Source organism: Heterodontus francisci, chromosome 9 (assembly GCF_036365525.1).
Source record: "Heterodontus francisci isolate sHetFra1 chromosome 9, sHetFra1.hap1, whole genome shotgun sequence".
Classification (NCBI taxonomy): Eukaryota; Metazoa; Chordata; class Chondrichthyes; order Heterodontiformes; family Heterodontidae; genus Heterodontus; species Heterodontus francisci.
The window spans coordinates 21,229,709-21,255,014 of record NC_090379.1 but is presented as its reverse complement, the minus strand read 5'-3'; the positions used below and the strand labels follow the sequence as shown (position 1 = coordinate 21,255,014).

Here is a 25,306-nt window from a genome sequence, read left to right as displayed (position 1 = left end):
AAAGGCAGAGCAACTTACCTTGGAACAATCTCCTGTGTCAAATAAAAATGAAGCAAGTCTCCAAAACGAATAAATAATTCAGATAAAATGCGAGAAAATGCCCGACGAAACTTCTCCTCCTTCCACTTTCAAAAAGTCGCGCCGAAGCATTGACGCATGCACAGAGGCCTACCTGGCGCGTTGCCCGAGGAAGACGACGTAACGCGATGACGTCATCTGCGCATGCGCAAAACGGTCCTGGCAAGCCGGACCGCAGCGCATGCGCAGAGGGCATGAGACCATCTGCGCATGTGCGCAATGCGGCGCATCCTGATGACGTCGGTGATGATGTAGCGTTGTCATGAATTACTTTGTTTAAAGAAACAATTCAAAATGTTCAACAAAAATACATTCCATTGAAAGACAAAACTTCAGCAAGAAAGATCCATCCGTGGCTCGCTCAGGATGTTAAGGATAGTATTACATTAAAAGAAGAGGCTTACAATGTTGCAAAAAAAAGTAGCAAATCTGAGGATTGGGAGTAATTTAGAAACCAGCAAAAGGGCACCAAAAAGTTGATGAAAAAGGAAAAAAATAGAATGAGAGTAAACTAACCAGGAATATTAAAACAGATTATAAGTGCTTTCATAAGTATATAAAAAGGAACAGAGTAGCTAAAGAAGCAGAGACAGGAGAAATTATCATGGGGAATGAGGAAACGGCAAAGGCATTGAACAAATATTTTGTGTCTGTCTTCACAGTAGAAGACATATGTTTCATACCAGAAATAGACGGCAACCTAGGGGCTAATAAGAGTGAGGAAATTAAGGAAATTAATATCAACAGAGAAAAAGTATTTGAGAAACCTAAGGGACTAAAATCTGACAAATCCCAGGGACCTGATGGCCTACACCCTAGGGTTCTAAAAGAGATAGTTGCAGAGATAGTGAATGCGCTGGCTATGATTTTCCAAAATTCCTTAGATTTGGGAATGGTCTCATCAGATTGGAAGTTAGCAATGTTGCATCACTTTTCAAGAAAGGAGGGACAGAGAAAACAGGGAACTACAAACCAGTTAGCCCTACATCAATCATTGGGAAAATGCTGGAATCTATTATTAAAGAACTCTTAACAATGCACTTAGAAAAGCACAGTATGATTAGAACAAGTCAACATGGTTTTAGTAAAGGGAAATCTTGTTTGACAAAATTATTAAAGTTTTTTGAGGATATAACTAGTAGGGTAGACAAAGAGGAAGCAGTAGATGTAGTATACCTGGATTTTCAAATGGCATTCGATAAGGTGCCACACAAAAGATTAATAAGCAAGATAAGGGTTCATGGAGTTGAGGGTAATATATTAGCTTGGATAGAGGACTGGTTGACAGACAGAAAGCAAAGATTGGGCAAAAAGGGGCCATTTTCAATTTGGCAGGCAGTGAATAGTGGAGTGCCACAAGGATCAGTGCTGGGGCCTCAGCAATTTGCAATCTATATTAATGATTTGTGAAGAGCCAGCAGGGACCCGATGGGCCAAATGGCCTCCTTCTGTGCCATATATAACACTGTGACTTAGATGAAGAGACAGAGAGTAATATATCAAAGTTTGCTGATGTTACAAAGGTAGGTGAAAAGGTAAACTGTGAGGAGGACACAGAGAGTCTGCAAAGAGATATAGACCAGTTAAGTGAGTGGGCAACAAGATGGCAGCTGGAGTATAATGTAGAGGAGTGTGAAGTTATTCACTTTGGTCATAGGAATAGAAAAGCAGAATATTTTTTAAAATGTGTGGAACTTGTAAATGTTGATGTTCAAAAAGATGTGGGTGTGCTTGTAGAAGGAACGCAGGGGCACAGTCTCAGGGTAAAGGGTCGATCATTTAGGACTGAGATGAGGAGAAATTAGTTCAATGAAAGGGTTCTGAATCTTTGGAATTCTCTTCCCCAGAGGGTTACGGATGCTCCATCGTTGAATACATTTAAGGCTGGGATAGACAAATTTTTGGTCTCTTGGAGACTCAAAGGAAATGGCGAACAGGTGGAAAAGTGGAGTTGAAGCCTAAGATCAATGATCATATTAAGTGGTGAATGGGCCATATGGTCCACTCCTGCTCCTATTTCTTGTGTTCTTGTGAACTTGTCTGCCTTGATACCCTTACCCAATAAAATCTATTGATCTCAACCTTCAAAATTTCAATTAACCCTGCATCGCCACCCTTTTGGGAGAGCTAGTTCTAGATTTCACTATCTTTTATGTGTAAAAACGCATCATAATTTCACTGCTGCATAGCACCTTTCACATGCCTTGGGACGTTTTCCTAAGACAGTAATCAGGCAAAAATTGATAAACAAACTAATGAAAGATATCAGGAGGGGTGTCCCAACACTTGGTCAAAGAGATAGATTTTAAGGAGGGTCTTAAAGGAGGAGAGAAAGGTTGTGACATGAAAAGGTTTGGGAAGTGCATTCCAGAGTTGGAGATAAGCAAGAAACCATGGAGTGATTTGAACACAAGGATATCTGAGGCATTAATGGGATGGACTGGGAGCCAATATAGGACAAGGACAGCAAGCACAGGGGAAATGGGTGAGCAAGACTTGGTGCAGATTAGGATAAAGGCAGTGAAAATTGCTTACTCCTGTTTCTTGAGTAATTATATACAATCTTTTTTTGAAAGGATTATGTTGTGTAAAAGTGAAGTATACCTGCAGAATTATCACAATACAATATAGTCATTTGGTAGTACACAACTTGAATATTGCTGAAAATATGTTGTCGAAGCTTTTCATCTTGCACTCATCAGGACATCCGCAAGAATACCAATGTAAAGGGAAGCAACAGCTTTATACTGTATGAGAAGAGAGTGCTGATTGGTTGGCAAGTGAACTCTGATTGGTAGAGGTGTTGCCATGGAGAATGCACCAGTTTATAGTGACTGACAGTTGACTGTCAAGCTTTGTTTGAAATTTAAACCAGGCAGCTTGACTCTGATTGGTCAAGGCATTGCCCTGAGGAATGAACCAGCAAATGGCTGTCACTTATTTTGTTTAGCTGAAATAGGCATAATGTATGTACATATTCTTTCTGTCTGCAAAGAACAGGGCCCTGTGTATTAATATATGTAGCTTCCAGTGCGCGCAAATGCACCACACTGCAAGCCCTACTGACAATTTTAAATTGGTTGTCAGCATAATTCTTAACACACTGAGGATTATTTAGCAAGTGTTGTCCAACCGCAGAATCACATCTAATGTTAGACACTGTATTTAGAGGTTTGCAAGCACGGGCTGGGTGGGTGTGGCCTGTAGTGTATGTCTTATAGCGCGTGCAACTATAAGATTGGCCTTATTGACAACCTTGTAAATAGGCTCCGAGTCATTTACTCATCATGCAAGCTTGATGCTGAAATAGGACGAATCAAAGGCATCCTGCGTGACAATGGCTACCCTGATCAGATCATTTCTCGCTGTATATCGCGCATACTTATAAACGGGCCTAAGGCCATCAATTTTGGCCCTGAAAAGTGCCCAGTCTACCTCAAATTACCCTGGAAGGGTATTGCATCCTAAAAATTTGAGCAACCGATGAAGCTAGCTGTTTCACGCTGCTACTACACAGAAGCAACACGAGTGGTGTTCTCCACTAACAGGATGCTGCCGTCAAGCCAAAATGTCATCCTGCCTATCACACAAATGAGTAATGTGATATATGAATTTCAATGCCAGTGTAATGCTCGGTATATAGGCCTTACATCCCAAAGACTGGCGGATCGCATCAAACAGCATGTCCCTTCCGCTATTCGCAACGGGCAAGGTACAGGCCGTACCCAACCAGTCCGTGCTTGCAAAACTCGAAACACAGTGTTCAACATTAGATGTGATTCCGCGATTGGACAACATTTGCTAAACAATCCTTAGCGTGCTAAGAATTATGCTGACAACCAATTTAACATTGCAGTGTGGCACATTTGCGCATACTGGAAGCTACATACGTTAATACACAGGGCCCTGTTCTTTGCAGACAGAAAGAACATGTTCAAACATTGCGCCTGTTTCAGCTAAACAAACTGTTGATATTTAAGAATTATTTTCCAAATAAGACTACTGTTTTTCTGCATGTGGTTCGAAGAAACATTTTACAATGGTACTTTTAGTGCAGCTGTTACAGTTAGAGTTTATATTCCTGGATTTAAGGGGATTCTGATTGTTGATTGGTTGGAAGAGCAAACAATATTGACAACTGAAAAACAATAAGAACAGAAAATGTTGAAAATGCACAACAAATACATCAGCATCTGAAAACAGATTATTGTACCCTTTGTCAGAACTGCAAGCATTAGTTGGTGTTTAAGTGATGAAAGTATAACTGAACCTGACTAAAACTACATTGTGTTATATATTACCAATCCATGACTTTGTTCTCTTTTTCTATGATTGAATCTACTTGCCATTGGCATCTTACCATTTGGATCTGAAGATATAAATGAATGTGAAGCTGACCCATGTGAGGGAAATGGCCATTGCATTAATACATTGGGCACATACTCCTGTTCCTGCTTTTCTGGCTACACATTAGTCATTTTAGAAGACAAACGAAGCTGCCAAGGTTAGTACTCATTACATTAACAAAGTTAAGCATCAAGGGTAAGGTATCCACATCTCCGCTTTTTCTTCCAGCAAAGATTTAACTAAAATATGTTTGAGTATTACTGAAAAAAAGATATTTTGTCGAAGCTTTTCATCTTGCACTCATCAGGACAACCTGCAAGAATGCCAATGTAAGAGAAGCAACAAATTTATACTGTATGAGAAGAGAATGCTGATTGGTTGGCAAGTGGACTCTGGTTGAGGCATTGTAATGGGAGAATGCACCAGGGAACTATTGTCCTCCATGCTTTTGTTTAATTCAAAAAAGACGCAATACCTGGACATGTTCCTTTTGCCTGCAAAGGTCAGGTCTCTGTATGAATATATGCAGCTTCTAGCAAGCCTAAGTGAACTACATTGTGAGCCCGACTGATAATCTTAAATTGGTTGTGAGTGTAATTCTTAGCACACTCAGGATTTTTAAGCATGTGCTGTCCAAATGCGGAATCACATCTAATGATCGACACTCTCCATGGCAACACCTTGACCAATCACAGTCGACTTGCCAAACAATCTGCACCATTTTTTCATGCAATATAAATTGTTGCTCCCTTTTAAATTTGATATTCTTGCATCTGTCCTGATGAGTGCAAGACAAAAAGCTTCGACAGCATGTCTCTATTCTCAGTAATACTCAAGTGCTAGATTGTTGGACTCTCTACTGTTTGGTTTCACACTGTGAGTGTTTCCTGAAAACGTTATCTGGTTGTTCAATGATTTTTGTTTCAATTTGTTGAATGCGTGTTTTACAGGATATTCAAAATGTTAGCATATAAATGCAAAATATGCATGTTACACAATTACTAATCCAAATTTGGCTAGGTTTCATTAAGCAAAAACAACAATTGGTTCATCATTGAGATACTTTTGGAATAAACACAATTTACCTATGTTTTTAAAGAAACTCCAAAATATAGTCCTGACCTGCAAGAGCTCATCAAAATCAGTGGACGAAAAATCCTATGCATTGCGTTCGCAATTTTCCATTGTGATATTACTCAAAGTCAATACAGATTATGTAGTGTGATTATATGCAGTATACCTAATTTTCCAGGATGCATCAGTACAATTTAATTCATTGAACTGCTAAATTTTTCCTTTAGCTTTCACCAGTTTCTTCTCTATTACATGTGTATTGATAATATTTACGTTGAGTATTTTTTGAACAAACGTTGGGTGCATGAAAGAAACAAATAACAGTTGTTCCTGTTACACACCTATTATAGCTTTTATTTTGTGTTCTACAAACTTTATAAAGCATTTAAACAGAGAGTTGGGGAAATTGTTGTCTTCTTAGTTCACCATTTTTTATCCTGCTGGCACTCCGTCTTTAACAAGCCTTTGTGCTAGTTGTGAGCATTGATTGTTTTTTTGCCCTAAACTCTATTTATTCACACCAGTGGATTGGTAAATAGGAATCATCCATTCTGACAAGTTCAGAGGAAGAGTTGCAGAGGAATGCCAATACTCACGTTGTGCCAATCAGATATAAGATCATCTCTGATCACTTCCTTGTATTGCTCACCACCCACATCTCCTTCCCTCTCCTAGCCCTACTTCCTTCCATGTCCACCCCTGGAAAAAAATTATCTCCCAATTCACTTACAAAATCCCAACTGTCTAGCTTCTGGCTCTCCATTTATCACAACATCATTGCAGCTATCAATCTGCTCTACCACACACTAACCTCTACCTTTGATGCCCTAGACCCACTGAAATCATTCCTGTCCCTCACCCTGATTGTTCCAGCAATACAACCCTCAACTCTGCTCCCTTAAGTCCAAGGAACACAGACTTAAACAGATATGGCAGACAACTGGTTTAGCCATCCACCACCAAATCTGGCTGGACCACATAAAGCACTATTCAATCCTGCTCTTATTTGCCAAAACTTCTCACTAATCCAGGATCATCCTGGAATGCAATGATAAACCCTGGCTACTTTTCTCTACTGCAAACTGTCTTCTTAAACCCCTCTTCCCATTTCCTCCACCCTCATTTTCAACATAAGCACAAAGAACTCATGGTCTTCTTTGTCATTGAGATTGCGACCATCCGATCAGCTGCCCCTGCCGCTTCTCTCCTTTCCCATAGCCCACCGGGCCAAGCTTCCTCTAAAGTTCCTCCTGTCATATCCCTGAACTTGCACCTTTCTCAAGTTTCTCTCCTATCTTTCCTTAGGCCCTCTCCAAGCTCATCTTGTCCATGAGACCCACCTCCTGCTCCCTCGACCCTATTCCCACTAAACTGCTGATCACCCAATTTCCCTTCCTGCTCCAATATTAGTTGATATTGTTAATGGTTTTCTCTCCTGAACTACCATCCTCTCTCCTTCAAATCTGCCATCACCCATCTCCTCAAAAAAAACCCTTGACCTCTCTGTCCTTGCAAACTATCCTCCATCTCTAAATTCCTTTTCCTCTCTAAGGTCATCTCCCAAATCCATGTCCTTCTTTCCAAGGACTCCATGTTTGAATTCCTCCAATCAGGTTTCCTCCCTGCCACAGTACTGAAACAGCTCTTATCAAAACCACAATGACATCCTTCGTGGCTGTGACCGAGAAACTATCCCTCCTCAACCTTCTCAACTTATCTACAGCCTTCAACACAGTTGGCAACACCTTCCTTCCCCTTGCCCCTCCACTTTCATCCATATAGGTAGTCCCCTCCTATTTCTCATCTATATGCTGCCCCTCAGTGACATCATCCACAAACAAATGATGGTTTCCACAAGCACGCTGGTGATGCCCAGCTCTACCTCACCACCACCTCTCTTGAATCATACACTATTGTTAATTATGTTTAATCATATGCAGGCAGGGGGTGTTAATTAGGGTCTTACTTGTGTATATATCATGAGACACTTACTGAAACTGGGTGAAGGCTTGAGTGAGGAGCTGCAAGTATGTAATCTTTTTACTTTGTAAAATAAATGCAAGACTGAGCAAAGATTGGCTCCAGCATAATCCTTCAACAACAAGCTCTCTGGAGTGTAACATGGTAGCAAAGAATGGTTGTCTAAAGCTGAAGGTTGGAAACTAAGAAAACAAATTCACATAGAAAGCTAAAATCCCAGTGGCTATTATGGAAAATGGCAGAAAGCAAGTGGAAATTGTCAGGGTATCATTGCCCTCTGATGTGTTAGGAGTCTGAACCATATGACCAGTGGAAGAATGAAGTGGATATGTGGACATGGGTCACGTCCCGACTAAAGAGGAAACAAGGTATGGCCTTGGTATTGTCACTTCCTACCAAAAGTAAAATCAGAAGTCAAGTATTTTGTGAACTGGATGCTGGTCAGTTTGGATTCTGATGGAGGTTTAGAATTCTTGGATAAGATTTGCAAGAAAGATGGTCTGTTAAATGCCGATGAAGCATCTTCAGACTTGGATAGATTTCAGAAAACAGATGGTTATTCAATGGCGGATTATATCATGGACTTTAACAGACGGCATAGAAGATTGAGGAAATTAAATTTGGAGATCCCTGGTTCAGTACTATCATTTAAATTGCTAGATTGTGTGAGGGTGTCACATATGGATGGGCTCGCCTGGTTCTAACTAGGATTCGGTTCTTGGAAAAAGACTCCCTGTTGGATCAGATGTCACTGCCTTAAAAAGTTCTGGGGAAGCAGTCATTTCCTCCACCCCTGGTAGAACAAATGGGACATTCTGTAGTGACACAAAGAATGGAGGACTCAATGATTGCCAGATTTCAAAATGGACCAGATACTGAATGCAGGCACCAGTCCAATGGAAAAGTTAAAGACAGGAGGAATGGGGATGAAAGCACCTTTAGCAGGTCTGATGATTACATCAGAATTGGAACTGCAATAATAGTTGAATGAATCCCAGGAATGCCCAAGGAACACTTAATAGGCACTTCAGGTATGAATTGAAGTATATAATGAACTGCGAACCCAATGGAGAGGCAGGGTCTTTAAAATGACACATGAAGCAGAGAATTCTGAGGCAGAAGAAGAGGATAATGATGTATCTGAATGAATTGTGCTGATCACAAGGTGTTTTAGTCCTGTTATGAATGTGTTAGTCACAGATTCATTCAACTGTGCTGTGTTAAATAGTGCTTGCACGTCAACAGTATGTGGAGCAGATTGGTTAAAATGTTATCTGGATTCACTCAGTTGTGAGGATCGATGCAAGGTTAAGGAGTATAAAAGCACTGCTTGCTTTACATTTGGTGATGACATCATATTGAAGTCAATAAAGAGAGTTGTAATTCCATGTAAAATAGCTGGAATAAGTCACTTTATCAGTACTGATGTAGTCTATAGTGAGACATTTACCATTGCGTAAGTCTTCTAGTAAAAAAGAAACAAATGAATCATGATATGGAGCATGATAACACAACTGTTTTTAGAAAGTCAGTGAATTTGCAGTTTAGCCAGTCAGGGCATTATTGTATCCCCTTAACAAAAGCTGATCAAAAAGTTAGAGAAGTATTAATGGCAACAAGCAATAGGAATCAGAGAAAAAAGAAGTGTGTTCATAATTTTCCAGATCAGTATGTTTCTGGCCCAATAAGGAAGAGGCATTGCTAGATCTGGTTCCAGAGAATGAGATGGGACAAGTGAATCAAGTGTCAGTAGGGGAACATTTAGGGAACAGTGATCATAGTATCATAAAGTTTAGATTGTCTATGAAAAATGCCAGGAAATGACAAGGAGCAATCCGAGTAAAAATAATTATTGGGGGAAGGTCAGCTTCAATGGGGCAGGTAGTGGCATAGTGGTATTGTCACTGGACTAGTAACCCAGAGACCCAGGGTATTGCTCTGCGGACATGGGTTCAAGTCCCACCATAGCAGAAGGTGGAATTTGAATTCAGTTAATAAATCTGGAATGAAAAAGCTAATCTAATAATGGCCTCACGTGAAACCATTGTCAATTATTGTAAAAACCCATCCGGTTCACTAATGTCCTTTAGGAAAGGAAATCTGCTGTCCTTACCTGTCTGGCCTACATGTGACTCCAGACCCACAGCAATGTAGCTGACTCTTACATGCCCTCTGAAATGGCCGAGCAAGTCACTCAGTTGTATCTAACCGCTACAAAGTCAATAAAAAAGAATAAAACCGGACGGACAACCAGGCATCAACTTAGGCACCAGAAACGACAACAGCAAACCCAGCCCTGTCGACCCTGCAAAGTCCTCCTTACTAACAGCTGGGGGCTTGTGTCAAAGTTGGGAGAGCTGTCCCACAGACAAGTCAAGCAACATCCTGACATAGTCATACTCACGGAATCATACCTTACTGACAATGTCCCAGACACTGCCATCACCATCCCCGGGTATGTCCTGTCCCACCGGCAGGACAGACCCAGCAGAGGTGGCGGCACAGTGGTATACAGTCAGGAAGGAGTTGCCCTGGGAGTCCTCAACATAGACTCCAGACCCCATGAAGTCTCATGGCATCAGGTCAAACATGGACAAGGAAACCTCCTGTTGATTACCACCTACCACCCTCCCTCAGCTGATGTCAGTACTCCTCCATGCTGAACAGCACTTGGAGGAAGCACTGAAGGTGGCAAGGGGATGGAATGTATTCTGGGTGGGGGACTTCAATGTCCATCAGCAAGAGTGGCTCGGTAGCACCACTACTGACCAAGCTGGCCGAGTCCTAAGGAAATAGCTGCTAGACTGGGTCTGTGTCTGGTGGTGAGGGAACCAACAAGAGGGAAAAACGTACTTGACCTCGTCCTCACCAATCTGCCTGTCGCAGATGCAGCTGTCCATGACAGTGGAGCCGAAATCCCGCCTTCACATTGAGGATACGCTCCATCATGTTCTGTGGCACTACCAGCATACTAAATAGGATAGGTTTTGAACAGATCTAGCAATGTAAAACTGGGCATCCATGAGGAGCTGTGGGCCATCAGCAGCAACAGAATTGTACTCAACCACAATCTGTAACCTCATGGCCCAGCATATCCCCTACTCTACCATTACCATCAAACCAGGAGACCAACCCTGGTTCAATGAAGAGTGCAGGAAGGCATGCCAGGAGCAGCACAAGGCATACCTCAAAATGAGGTGTCAACCTGGTGAAGTTACAACACAGGACTATCTGCGTGCCAAACTGCGTAAGCAGCATGCAATAGACAGAGCTAAGCGATCCCATAACCAACGGATCAGATCTAAGCTCTGCAGTCCTGCCACATCCAGCCATGAATGGTGGTGGACAATTAAACAACTAACTGGAGGAGGTGGCTCCACAAATATCCCCATCCTCAATGATGGGGGAGCCCAGCACATCAGTGCGAAAGATAAGGCAGAAGCATTTGCAACAATCTTCAGCCAGAAGTGCTGAGTTGATGATCCATCTCGGGCCCCTCCTGAAGTCCCCAGCATTACAGATGCCAGCCTTCAGCCAATTCGATTCACTCAGCGTGATATCAAGAAACGACTGAAGGCACTGGATACTACAAAGACTATGGGCCCTGACAATATTCCAGCAATAGTACTGAAGAGCTGTGCTCCAGAACTTGCCATGCCCCTAGCCAAGCTGTTCCAGTACAGATACAACACTGGCATCTACCCTGCAATGTGGAAAATTGCCCAGGTATGTCCTGTACACAAAAAGCAGGACAAGTCCAACCCGGCCAATTACCGCCCCATCAGCCAACTCTCAGTCATCAGTAAAGTGATGGAAGATGTCATCAACAGTGCCATCAAGCAGCACTTACTTAGCAATAACCTTCTTAGTGATGCTCAGTTTGGGTTCCGCCAGGGCCACTCAGCTCCTGACCTCATTACAGCCTTGGTTCAAACATGGACAAAAGAGCTGAACTCAAGAGGTGAGGTGAGAGTGACTGCCCTTGACATCAAGGCAGCATTTGACCGAGTATGGCATCAAGGAGCCCTAGCAAAACTGAAGTCAATGGGAATCAGGGGGAAAAATCTCCACTGGTTGGAGTAATACCTAACGCAAAGGAAGATGGTTGTGGTTGTTGGAAATCAATCATCTCAGCTCCAGGACATCACTGCAGTAGTTCCTCAGGGTAATGTCCTACGCCCAACCATCTTCAGCTGCTTCATCAATTACCTTCCTTTAGTCGTAAGATGAGAAGTAGGGATGTTCGCTAATGATTGCACAATGTTCAGCACCATTCGCGACTCCTCAGATACTGAAGCAGTCCATGTAGAAATGCAGCAAGACCTGGACAATATCCAGGCTTGGGCTGATGAGTGGCAAGTAACCTTTGTGCCACACAAGGGCCAGGCAATGACCATCTCCAATAAGAGAGAATCTAACCATCTCCCCTTGACATTCATGGCATTACCATCACTGATTCCCCCATTATCAGCATCCTAGAGGCTACCATTGACCAGAAACTGAACTGGAGTAGCCATATAAATAGTGTGGCTACAAGAGCAGGTCAGAGACTAGGAATCCTGCGGTGTGTCAATCACCTCCTGACTCCCCAAAGCCTGTCCACCATCTCCAAGGCACAAGTCAGGAGTGTGATGGAATACTGTCCACTTGCCTGGATGGGTGCAGCTCCAACAACACTCAAGAAGCTCGACACCAACCAGGACAAAGCAACCCGCTTGATTGGCACCCCATCTACAAACATTCACTCCCTCCACCACTGAAGCACAGTGGCAGCAGTGTGTACCATCTACAAGATGCACTGCAGCAATGTGCCAAGGCACCTTAGACAATACCTTCCAAACCCGTGACTTCTACCGACTAGAAGGACAAGGGCAGCAGATGCATGGGAACACCACCACCTGCAAGTTCTCCTCCAAGTCACACAACATCCTGCCTTGGAACTATATCGCCTTTCCTTCACTGTCGCTGGCTTAAAATCCTGGAACTCCCTTCCTAACAGCATTGCGTGTGTACCCACCCCAGATGGACTGCAGCGGTTCAAGAAGGCAGCTCACCACCACCTTCTCAAGGGCAATTAGGGATGGGCAATAAATGCTGGCGTGGCCAGCAACACCCACATCCCATGAATGAATAAAAAAATTGGGGAAGAATGGATCTGGCCTAGATAAATTGGAAACAGATTGGCAGGCAAAATGGTAACTGAACAATGGACTGCTTTTAAAGTGGAGATAGTTCAGGTACACTCAAGATACATTCCCACGAGAGGGAAGGTAGGACAAGCACGTCCAGAGTTCCCTGGATGATGAAAGAGATAGAGAGTAAAATAAAACAGATAAAGGGTGTTGTGACAGATGCCAGGTGGATGGTACAATAGAGAACCAGACTGAATATAAAAAGTTCATGGGGGAAGTGAAAAAAGAAATAAGAGAAGCAAAGAGAGAGTATAAGAAGTGATTGGCAGCTAACATAAAAGGAAATCCAAAAGTCTTCAATGGCACATAAATAGTAAAAGGGTGGTAAAAGGAATGGGGCCAGTTGGAGACCTAAATGGGTATTTACGCATGGAGGCCGGGGGCATGGCTGAGGTACTAAATGCGTACTTTGCATCTGTCTTTACCAAGGATGAAGATGCTGCCCAGCCAAAAATTGATAAAGAGGAGGTTTAGATAGGCTGGCTGTACTTAAAGTTGATAAGTCACCAGGAACAGATAAGATGCATCTGAGAATACTGAGGGGAGGAAAAGGTGGAAATTGCAGAGGCAGTGGCCATAATCTTCCCATCCTCCTTAGATACAGGGCTGGTGCTAGAGGACTGGAGTTTTGCAAATATTACATCCTTGTTCACAAGGACAAGCCCAACAACTGCAGGCCCATTGGTTTAACCTCGGTGGTGGGAAAGCTTTTGAAAACAATAATTTGGGACAAAATTGACAGTCACGTGGACAAATTTGGATTCATTAAGGAAAACCAGCACGGATTTGTGAAGGGCAAATCATGTTTGACCAACTTGATTGTGTTTTTTGATGAAGTAATAGAGAAGGTTGATGAGGGTAATGCGGTTCATGTGGTAAAGATGGACTTCCAAAAGGCGTTTGATAAAGTACCACACAACACACTTGTTAGTAGAGTCAAAGCCCATGGAATAAAAGGAACAGCAGCAGCATTGATACAAAGTGGGTTGAGTGACAGGAAACAGAGAATAGTGGTAAACAGTTGCTTTTTGGACTGGAGGAAGGTATACAGTGGTGTTCCCCAGGGGCCAATGTTAGGACTACTGCTTTTCTTGATATATAGTAATGACTTAGACTTAAGTGTACAGGGCACAGTTTCAAATTTACAGATGATACAAAACTTGGAAGTATTGTGAACTGTAAGGATGATAATGAGAAACTTCATGAGGACATAGACAGACTAGTAGAATGGGCAGACAAGTAGCAGATGAAACTTAATGCAGAGAAGTGTGAAGTGATTTATTGTGATAGGAATAATGAGGAAAAGCAATAGAAAATAAAGGGTACAATTGTAAAAAGGGTGCAGGAGCAGAGGGACCAGCGGTATGTGTGCACAAATTGGGCTTGATTTTGTATTCCCGCTGCTGGGAGTGGCGGCGGGCGCAGAACATAACAGCCGTCCCCCACGGTACCCACGCCACCACCCCACCATGATTACACAGTGGGCAGCCACTTTACATATCGTTCACAGCATCACCTGTTGAAGGAGCAGGAGCCTTTTTTAAAAGGATGCCAGCCCTGCAAACAGTACACCATAACGCAGAGTTCACCCTTTCCGCCCCCCCCCCAACCATCAGAGTGCAGAGTTCACCCCTTCACCACCTCGGTGGCACCAGCTTTACCTGGATGGGGAAGTGATGGCGCAAGTGCTGCATGTCACGCTGAGGATCAGGAACTGAAGGTAAGATCACTGCGGTTTGCATTTTAATTCATGCAAATATGTAATTTAAATATGCTAACTCGGGTCTCATTACAGGGTGGCGGAGGGGCTGCCCTGGAGCTTTCCCGCTGCCAGGAAGATCGGGCCCAGCAGTCCCATAGTCGGGTTCCGTGGCGGCTGCTGCAGCTCCGATTTACTGCCACCACCACCCCACCCCACTGCGCCACGGAACCCAATGTTGGGGTGGGAGCAAAATTCAGCCCATCGTTGAAGTTAGTAGGGCAGATTGAGAATGCAGTTAAGAAAGCATAGGGGCATTGTGTACAAAAACAAGGAAGCTATGACAAACCTGGATAAAACATTGGTTCACCCTCAACTGGAGTATTGTGTCCAATACTAGACACCACACTTTAGGAAGGATATGAAGGCATTAGAGAGGGTGCAGAAAAGATTCACAAGAATGGTTCCTGGGATGACAAACTTCAGTTACGTGGATAGATTGGAGAAGCTGGGGCTGTTCCCCTCGGAGAAGAAAAGATTAAGAAGAGATTGGATATGTTCAAAGTCACGCGGGATCTGGACAGGATAGGGAGAAACTGTTCCCAATGACATAAGCATCGAAAACCAGAGGACACTGATTTAAAGTGATTGGCAAAAGAAGCAACAGCAAAATTAGGAAAAACGTTTTTATGCAGTGAATGGTTTGGATCTGGAATGCACTGTCTGAGAGTGTGGTGGAGACAGATTCAGTTGAGGCCATCAAAAGAGAATTGGATATGTATTTGAGGAGAAAGCATTTGCAAGGCTACGGGACAAAGGCCAGGGAGTGGGACAAGATGAGTTGCTCTTGCAGAGAGCCGGCACTGACATGATGGACCAAATGGCTTCCTACTGTGCTGTAACAGCACTGCGTTTAATAAATCGGGACCGAAGAGTACAAAAGCAAAGGGATTGTGCTAAACTTGTACAGATGTTAGACTCAGCTAGAATGTTGTTACCATTTTTGGTCACCTGATCTTAGAAAGGATTTCAAAGCCATGAAAAGAGTGTGGAACTGATTTACTAAGATTATATCAGGGATGAGAAGCATTAATTATAAGAAGATACTGAAGAAGAGGGCCGGGAATGGGATTTAGTGAGTAATCCTTTCAGAATGCTGGCATAGGCATGCCACCTTCAGTGCTGTAAAATGATTGGGTGGAGTTCTGGAAACTGATGAAAACATTGATGAAATTGAGCCCAGAGATGATGAAGTTGTGAATGAGGGTTATAATAAAAACAAAAAGTGTTGGAAATACTCAGCAGATCTGGCAGCATCTGTAGAGAGAGAAGGAAAGTTAATGTTTCGGGTCACTGACCTTTCATCAGAACTGGCAAAGGTTAGAAATGTAATAGGCTTTAAGCAAATGAAGTGGGGGTGGGGCAAAAGAGAACAAAAGGGAAGGTGTTGATAGGACATAGGGTCACAGAAAATAACTGACAAGGAGGTCATGGGGAAAAGGCAAAGAGTGTGTTAATAGTGTGGTAAAAGACAAAGGCCAGAATTTTACGCCATCCCAGCGGGTCGGATGGTGGCGTGGGGGCAGCGTAAAATTAAGCGGCAGGCTCCGGGAGGCCGAACCGCCCCGATTCCGCCTCTGACCAAGTTTACGGAGGTCCGGTGGGGGGGAGGGGGTGATAAGCGGCCCGCCCACCCGAGGCCAATCAAGACCCTTAAGTGGCCACTTAATGGCCTCTTAAGGGCCCTCGCCCACCTCCATGGGTATTTTACCAATGGCAAGCGGGTGTGCCGGGAACATGAAAGGCCGCCCAGATATAGCTGCTGGCCTTTCCGCGCCCCGGTGGTGGGGGGGCCCGGCAATCAGGCACGGCCGACCCCGCCTCCCAACCCAACCCCGGGATCATCCAAGATGCTCCCCTCCCCCCAAACGACCACCCTAGCCTCACCAAAGTACAACCGATACGCCTGGTGAAGCTGCCCGAACCTACCTTCTGTCCCGGTTCCATTGCGTCCTCCTCGGACAGCTGGGCTGCAGTTTCAGCAGTGGCCACGGCTCCCGCTGATTTGTCGGCAGCTCACTGAGGCGGGACCTCCTCACTCAAGCGGGTGGAAGTCCCGCCTCGGGCCTTTTAAAGCCTGGAGATCCGTAAAATACAGGATGGATCCCCAGGATCCATGTCGGTGCCGATACCGCTCCCGTCCGCCCAGCGTAAAATTCCGGCCAAAGTGTTAATGCAGAGAGGGTTTTTAATGACAGAATAATGAAAGCCCTAACCAAAATCACAAACATGAAAAAACAGTGGGCAGGCACATGGTAAAAAAAAAATGAATGATGAAACAAACTAAAATAAAATGAAATAAAAATAAAAAATAAAAAGTAAAACTAAAAATAACAATGGGGGGGTGGGGTCAGTCATTCTCTGAAATTATTGAACTCAATGTTCAGTCCAGTAGGCTGTGGCGTGCCTAATCGGTAAATGAGGTGCTGTTCGTCGAGCTTGCGTTGATGTTTACTGGAACACTGCAGCAAGGCCAGGACAGAGATGTAGGCATGAGAGCAGCGGTGGGGGGGCGCGTGGGTGTTAAAATGGCAACCGGCAGGAAGCTCGGAGTCATGTTTTCGGACTGAGAGGAGGAGTTTCACAAAGCGGTCACCCAGTCTGTGTTTGGTCTCCCCAGTGTAGAGGAGACCACATTGTGAGCAGCGAATACAGTATACTAAGTTTAAAGAAGTACAAGTAAATCGCTGCTTCACCTGAAAGGAATATTTGGGGCCTTGGAGTCCTTGATTGTAGGTAGATCTGGCTTATCGTTGGGGCCCGGTGTTCTTCTTAAACCTTCTTCACTGTAGGAGACTTTTCTCTTTTGGGGTTAATGTGTCTTCAGTGGGCTTTGGAGTTCCATGAGAAGGAGATGGGAACAGACAGGAGAGGAGGTCTGCTTCAGTCCAGGAGCATTCTGCTTTTTCCAGACTCTCAGTTCAAACTCTGCAACAGCTGGTTAGTCATGTGACTAACTGGTCTGACCACATCTGTTTGTGGATTGAATTGGAGCAGGGAATACTCCTTTGTCTACAAGCATTGTCTGTAAATATGTTAGTGTTTTTTTTCAGCCAAGGTCTGGCAATTCTTGTAACAGGCCTTCTCTTCTTCCCAGCAACAATTTGAAATTTAATGGAGGATTTTCAGGTAACTTTTGTTGAGAGCACAATAGGATGGTTTCTTTCCTGTCCGGGTTTATTTGGAGGAAGTTCTGGCTCATGCTATTTAAAAAAAACCTGGATATTTATTTGAGAAGTATGGATAGCTTTGGAGTTTGCTCTAAGGATATATTTTCTCCAGGTTTCAACAATGTTGTGAACACACAAATTTGATATTGGAGTACATTCTTTAATTCATGTAATGTTGGGTATTTTTATAAACAGTAAAGATTGTTTCAGGTCCACTGGGGTAGACAATTATTCTGTTTTTGAGAATTGCTGAAAATAGAGACACGTTGTTGAAGCTTTTCGTCTTACACTCATCAGGACAACACGCAAGAATAACCATTGTAGGGGAAAACAACAACTTGTACTGCTTGAGAAGAGAGTGCGATTGGTTGGCAAGTGAACTCCCATTGGTGAAGGCATTGCCATGGAGAATGCACCAGTTTATGGTGACTGACAGTTAACTGCCAAGCTTTGTTTGAAATTTAAACCAGGCAGCTTGACTCTAATTGGTCAAGGCATTGCCCTGAAGAATGAACCAGCGAATGGCTGTCACTTATTTTGTTCAGCTGAAAGAGGTGCAAAGTGTGTACATGTTATTTCTGTCTGCAAAGAACAGGGCCCTGTTTATTACTATATGTAACTTCCAATAGGCACTGCGAGTCCTACTGACAATCTTAAATGGGTTGTCAGCGTAATGCTTAGCACACTGAGTATTATTTAGCAAATGTAGTCCAATTCCAGAATCACATGTAATGTTGCACAGGTTTTGAGTTTTGCAAGCACAGGCTGGTTGTGTACGGCTTGTACCTTGCCTGTTGCGATCAACGGAAGGGACATGTTGTTTGCTATGATTCGCCAGTCTTTGGGACGTACAGCCTATATACCTAGTGTCACACTGGCATTGAAATTCATATGTCGCATTACTCATTAGTGTGATAGGCAAGACGTCGTTTTAGCTTGACGGTAGCATCCATTTAGTGGTGAATACCCCACGTGTTGCTACTGCATAGTAGCAGCGTGAAACAGCTAGCTTTGCCTGTTGCTCAAATCTTTGGGATACATTACTCTTCCAGAGTAATTTGAGGTAGACAGGGCACTTTTCAGGGCCGAAAATGACAGCCTTAGGCCCATTCATAAGTTTGTGTGATGTACAGCGAGAAATAATCTGATCAGGGTAGCCATTGTCACGCAGGATGCCTTTGATGCAGCATCAATTTCAGCATCAAGCTTGCATGGTGAGCAAATGGCTTGGGCCCTATTTATGAAGTTGCCGATAAGGCCAATCTTAGAGCATGTGGAAATATATTGACCAGTGAAGGTAGGTTTGCTGTAGACCGTGGTAGAGAACCCCTTAACAGATTTCTCAACTAGTACGTCAAGGAAAGGGAGCTCATTTGACTGCTCCATTTCAAAGGTGAAATTGAGCGCAGGATGGAGCCCATTAAGACATGCAAGGAAATTATTGCATGCAACTGCGGATTCAAATATAGCAAACGTATTCTCTACATATTGGAAATATGCAAGAGATAGCAGGTTAGGTGTCATTCCCTCAAATTTCGAACAAAGCTTGGCAGTTAACTGTCAGTCACCATAAACTGGTGCATTCTCCATGGCAACGCCTCTACCAATCAGAGTTCACTTGCCAACCAATCAGCTCTCAAGGGCAATTAAGGATGGGCAATAAATGCTGGTCTAGCCAGCAACGCCCATATCCCATGAATTAATAAAAAAGGTTTTAAGGAGTGTCTTAAATTAGGAAAGTGAGGTGGCGACTTGGAGAGCTGTAGGGAGGGTATTCCAGAATTTGGGGCCTAGGCAGCTGAACACACAGCCACCAGTGGTGGAGTGATTAAAATCAGGGATGCACAAGATGCCAGAATTCGAGGACCTCAGATATCTTGGAGGGTTTTAGGGCTGGAGGAGATTATAGAGATAGGGAGGGGCGAGGCCATGGATGGATTTAAAAGCAAGGATGAGTATTTTCAAATCAAAACATTGGCTCTCGGGCAAGCAATGTAGGTCAGCAAGCACAGGGATGATAGGGGAATAGGAACTGGAACTCTGCAGCAATCCCAGGACAGAGATGAGAGCAGGGGGGAGTGTTGAAATGGCAAGCAACCGGAAGCTCAGGGTCCTGCTTGCGGACTGAGTGGAAGTGTTCCGCAAAGCGGTCATCCAGTCTGCGCTTGGTCTCCCCAATGTAGAGGAAGGGATCATTCCCTCCGCGGCACCGTGGTCCACTCCTCCATTACCCCCACCACCTCGTCCCCGTCCCATGGCACCTTCCCCTGCAAACGCAGGAGGTGTAATATCTGCCCATTTACCTCCTCTCTCCTCACTATCCCAGGCCCCAAACACTCCTTTCAGGTGAAGCAGCGATTTACTTGTACTTCTTTCAATGTAGTATACTGTATTCGCTGCTCACAATGTGGTCTCCTCTACATTGGGGAGACCAAGCGCAGACTGGGTGACCGCTTTGCGGAACACCTCCGCTCAGTCCGCAAGCAGGACCCTGAGCTTCCGGTTGCTTGCCATTTCAACACTACCCACTGCTCTCTGTCCTGGGATTGCTGCAGTGTTTCAGTGAACATCAACGCAAGCTCGAGGAACAGCATCTCATCTATCGATTAGGCACACTACAGCCTGCCGGACTGAACATTGAGTTCAATCATTTCAGAGCATGACAACCCCCCATTTTACTTTCAGTTTTAGTTATTGTTTGATTTTTTCTTTTCCATTTTTTACAATCTTTTTTTTGCATTTATTTCATTTCTTCTTAGTTTGTTCAGTTTGCACACCTACCTTTTTCATGTTTGCACTTGCTGCTGTTCATCTTCAGTCCGTTAACACCTTATCTGTACTAATGCTTTGTCTTTCAACACACCATTAACATATTGTTTGCCTTTGCTCCATGACCTTTTGGTCAGCTATGTGGCCTTGTCCAATCTACACCTTCTCTTTTGTTATCTCTTGCCCCATCCCCACCTCACTTGCTTATAACCTGTGACATTTCTAATATTTGTCAGTTCCGAAGAAGGGTCACTGACCCGAAACGTTAACTCTGATTCTCTTTCCACAGATGCTGCCAGACCTGCTGAGTGGTTCCAGCATTTCTTGTTTTTATTATAGGGGAATAGGACTAGGTGCGAGTTATGACATGGGCAGCAGAGTTTTGGATGATCCCAAGATTACGGAGAATAGAATGTGGGAGACCAGCCAGGAGTGCATTGGAATAGTCAAGTCTAGAGGTAACAAAGGCATGAGTGAGGGTTTCAGCAGCAGATGAGTTGAGACGGGTAAAGATGGGCAATGTTAAGGAGGTGGAACTAGGCGTTCGTAGTGATGGCACAAGTGTCAGGTCAGAAGTCAATCTTGGGGTCAAATGTGACACTAAGGTTGTGAACAGACTGGCTTAATCTTAGACTGTTCCCAGGGAGAGGGATGGAGTCGGTAGCTAGGGAACAGGTTGGAGTGGGGACTGAAAACAATGGCTTCATTCTGCTCAATATTTTATTGGAGAAAATTTCTGCTCATCCAGTACTGCACGTTGGATAAACAGTCTGATAATTTAGCAACAGTGGAGGAGTCGAGAGAAGTGGTGGTGAGGTACAGCTGAGTGTCATCAGCTACATGTGAAGACTAATGCTGTGCTTTTGGATGATGTTGCCAAGGGGCAGTATGTAGATGAGAAATAGGAGGGACCAAGGATAGATCCTGAGGACCACCAGTGGTTACCCTGCAGGAGTAGGAAGAGAAGCCATTACAAATGGTTATGATTAGATAGATAAGAGTGGAACTAGCTGAGAGCAGTCCCACCCAGCTGGACAACAATGGAGAGGCATTGGAGGAGGATGGTGTGGTCAACCATGTCAAAGGGTGCAGACAGGTCGAGAAGGAGTTTTAGTTTAGAGATACAGCACTGAAACAGGCCCTTCGGCCCACCGAGTCTGTGCCGACCATCAACCACCCATTTATACTAATCCTACACTAATCCCATATCCCTACCACATCCCCACCTGTCCCTATATTTGCCTACCACCTACCTATACTAGGGACAATTTATAATGGCCAATTAACCTATCAACCTGCAAGTCTTTGGCATGTGGGAGGAAACCGGAGCACCCGGAGGAAACCCACGCAGACACAGGGAGAACTTGCAAACTCCACACAGGCAGTACCCAGAATTGAACCCGGGTCGCTGGAGCTGTGAGGCTGCGGTGCTAACCACTGAGCCACTGTGCCACAGGCACAGTTTACCTTTGTCACAGTCACATAGGATGTCATTAGTGACTTTGATAATGAACTTGTATCAAGTCTTGGTTAGGCCACACTTGGAATACAGTGGACAGTTCTGGTCACCATATTATAAAAATGATATAGATGCAGAGGTGAGGCTACAAAAATGATTTACAAAGGTGATACCAGAACTGAGTGGTCATAACTATCAAAAAGAATGGACAGGTTGGGTCTCTTTCTTGAAAAGAGAAGGCTGAGGGGTGATCAAATAGAGGACTTTAAAATTATGAAAGGTATTGATAGAGTAGACGCAGAGAGAATGTTTTCACTTGTGGGGATGAGCAAAATTAGAGGTCATCAATTTAAGATAGGCACCAAGTAATCAAACAGGAAATTCAGAATTTCACCCAGGGAGTGGTGAGAATGTGGAACTTGCTACCACAGGGAGTAGTTGAGGCAAATGATGAAGATGCATTTAAGCTAGATAAGCATATAAGGGAGAAGAGTATTGACGGTTTTGCTGATGAGGGTGGATGAGGTTATAGAAATGGGGAGGGATGAGAGCATGGATGGATATTAACACAAAGATAAGAATTTTAAATTAGCCACATTGGAGGACAGGAATCCATTGTAGATCAGCAAGTACAGGAATGATGATTGAGTGGGACTTGGAGTGGAATAGGATATGGGCAGCAGAGTTTGAGCTGAAGTTTGCAGAGCATAGAGGTAGGAAGCTACCCGAAGAACATTGGAATTATTGAGTCTATGTCTTAATGGGAATGGATGAGAGTTTTAACAACATATGGGCTGAGACGGGGCAGAGGCAAGCCATGTTACAAAGTTGGAAGTAGGCTGCCCTTTTGATGGAGAGGATATGGAGTCAGAAGCTCACCTCAGGATGGGTGAGGTGGCATGGGAGGGTGGAAAATAAATACAGCAATTTGCATTTATATAGCCCCTACAAAGTAATGAATAGTCCCAAGGCATATCACAGCAACGTCCATGTTTTCAAGCAAAATTTGACACCAAGCCGAGTAGGTACTAAGGCAGGTGACCAAAAGCTTGGTAAAAGAGTTATATTTTAAGGAGCATCTTAAAGGAGGAGGGAAGGTTAAGAGGTCTAGGGAACGAATTCCAGAGATTATACCCTTGGGAGCTCAAGACACAACTGCCAATAGTGGAGCGATTCAAATCAGGAATGCGCAAGATGCCAGGAATTGAAGGAAGGCTCTCGGGCTGGAGCAGGTTACAGAGACAGGGAGGTGCAAAGCCAAGCATGAGAATTTAAAATCGAAGAGTTACCAGACTAGCAACCAGTGTGGGCCAGCAAGTACAAGAGTGATGAGTGAACATAACTTGCTGCAAAGTAGGCTACAGGCAGCAGAGTTTTGTGTGAGCTCACATTTAAGGAGGGTGAATGATGGTAGGCCAGCCAGAAGACTCTTGGAATAGTCAAGTCCAGAAGTAACAAAGGCATAATGAGAGTTTCATCAACAGATGAGCTGAGGCGGGGCAGGACGGGAACAGGCGATGTTTCGGAGTTGGAAGTAGGATGCAAAGACTGAACAATCTAGATCAACTTGAGACAGTGCCTGGTGAGGAGGATAGAAATCAGTGGCAAAAGTACAAGGTTTATGGTGGGGCTGAAGACAACAGCTTTGGTCTTTTCAAAGTTTATCAGGTAATTAAAAAGTGGAGATAAATTTCAGTGCTTTTTCCTTGCAGTAGAATTAGAATTAACTTTACATGGTTTAGGATGGTATGTATTACAGTGGCAGAGATTTAAGTTCGAACACATACAAGGTTATTAAACCATAATTATGAGACTATTCATGCTGAGCAGACAGCTGTTTGTGTCCAAGATGTAAACTGTCTTTAAAGCTATGCCAGTAATTATAATACAAAGAAATTCAAGGGAAATTACATCATTTTTTAATGAAGGTAGTGAATTAGAAAATGATTGAAGTGAAAATTTATAGAAATGTGTTCATGGAAACACGTGCAACAGCACTCAAAACAGAGAGCCATCGTGGAAATAACCCAATGGACCTTTAAGTACTGAATAAGTTTCCACCCCACATAAAAATGTGGTTTTCATTACCTTCTAAAAATGATATTCTGCAAATTAAGGTTTAGTATTGTATAAATAAGTATGTTTGTAATGAGTAAAGCATGATGTATTCCACAAAGGGAAAGAATGGGATTAAATTAAGGCCATTTTAGCAAGAAAGTAAATTTGCTTCATATTTTCATAAATCGGTTTCTTTCTTGGAAATGGAAGAACACCTTGGTTACAGAACCTTGTGCCCTGGTCACAGTATCAAAGTTTAGGAATAGTTTTGGGAGGTTGGCCTCCTGGTCTGGAGACTTTCTAACAGCTACTGTGGATCTAAGGGTTGGCAACAATGTTTTTTGCCTAGTGTTAATTAGTGGATCCATCTTTGAATCCAGTCACAATACATAAATAATCTTCAAACAATTGCAGTTCTGGACCTTGTTTCAATATAGTGTTGCAAATGATGTCTGTTATAGGCTAGAGAAAGAAATAATTCCAACTTCATGCTGTGATTGGTTCAATTTGTACAGGAACTCAGTTTGTGCAGAACTGAATGTTTTAAATCTGACAGTGGGATACTCAAAATCCTGGAGACACATTTCAGGGATACAAAAAGTCAGTTTGAATACAACCGATCTGTTTAAAATTTCTGAAAGAATTTCCAAAAAGCAATACTGATTAAGGAGGCTCTCACATTGGTAAGAAATGCAAAGAAAAGCAGCAGTATCCCTTAAAAAGTATTCACAAGCAACATAGGCCAGAATTTTTAAAGTTCGCCGCCAAGAAAGTGGTGGGGCGCACGCGCGGGATATCCCCACGGAGCCGGTGCGATATTTCACCTGGCAGCTCATGTCCAGAGTGGACCACCTGCCCCCGATGACATATAAGGGGTGGGCGCTCCATACCCGGCAGTGGCATCCGGCGCCACACCGCAGGCACCAGCGCCATTTTTAAAGGTCTTCAAGCCTTGGCGGGCAGGATTAAGGAAAATCCCAAGGCATTCTACACTTATGTGAGGAATAAGACGATGGCCAGAGTGAGGGTAGGGCCGATCAGGGATAGTGGAGGGAACTTGTGCCTGGAGTCGGAGGAGGTAGGGGAGGTCCTAAATGAATACTTTGCTTCAGTATTCACTAGTGAGAGGGACCTGGTCGTTTGTGAGGACAGCGTGGAACTGGCTGATATGCTCGAACAGGTTGAGGTTAAGAGGGAGGATGTGCTGGAAATTTTGAATGATATGAAGACATATAAGTCCCCGGGGCCAGATGGGATATACCCAAGGATATTACGGGAAGCGAGGGAAGAGATTGCTGCGCCTTTGGCGATGATCTTTGCGTCTTCACTGTCCACTGGAGTAGTACCGGATGATTGGAGGGTGGCAAATGTTGTTCCCTTGTTCAAGAAAGGAAATAGGGATAACCCTGGGAATTATAGA

At 43.8% G+C, this 25,306-nt stretch overlaps 1 protein-coding gene across 4 annotated transcripts in view; it reads left to right on the top strand.

Annotated features, from left to right (window-relative positions):
• The window catches only part of LOC137373618 (latent-transforming growth factor beta-binding protein 2-like), a 773,188-nt gene that overhangs the window by 515,372 nt on the left and 232,510 nt on the right, over positions 1-25,306 (top strand). For all 4 annotated transcript variants that reach the window (XM_068038663.1, XM_068038661.1, XM_068038660.1 and 1 more), the window contains exon 18: positions 4,454-4,582. In XM_068038663.1, the coding sequence (XP_067894764.1) occupies positions 4,454-4,582 (129 nt within the window). The remainder of the gene's footprint in view (positions 1-4,453; positions 4,583-25,306) is intronic.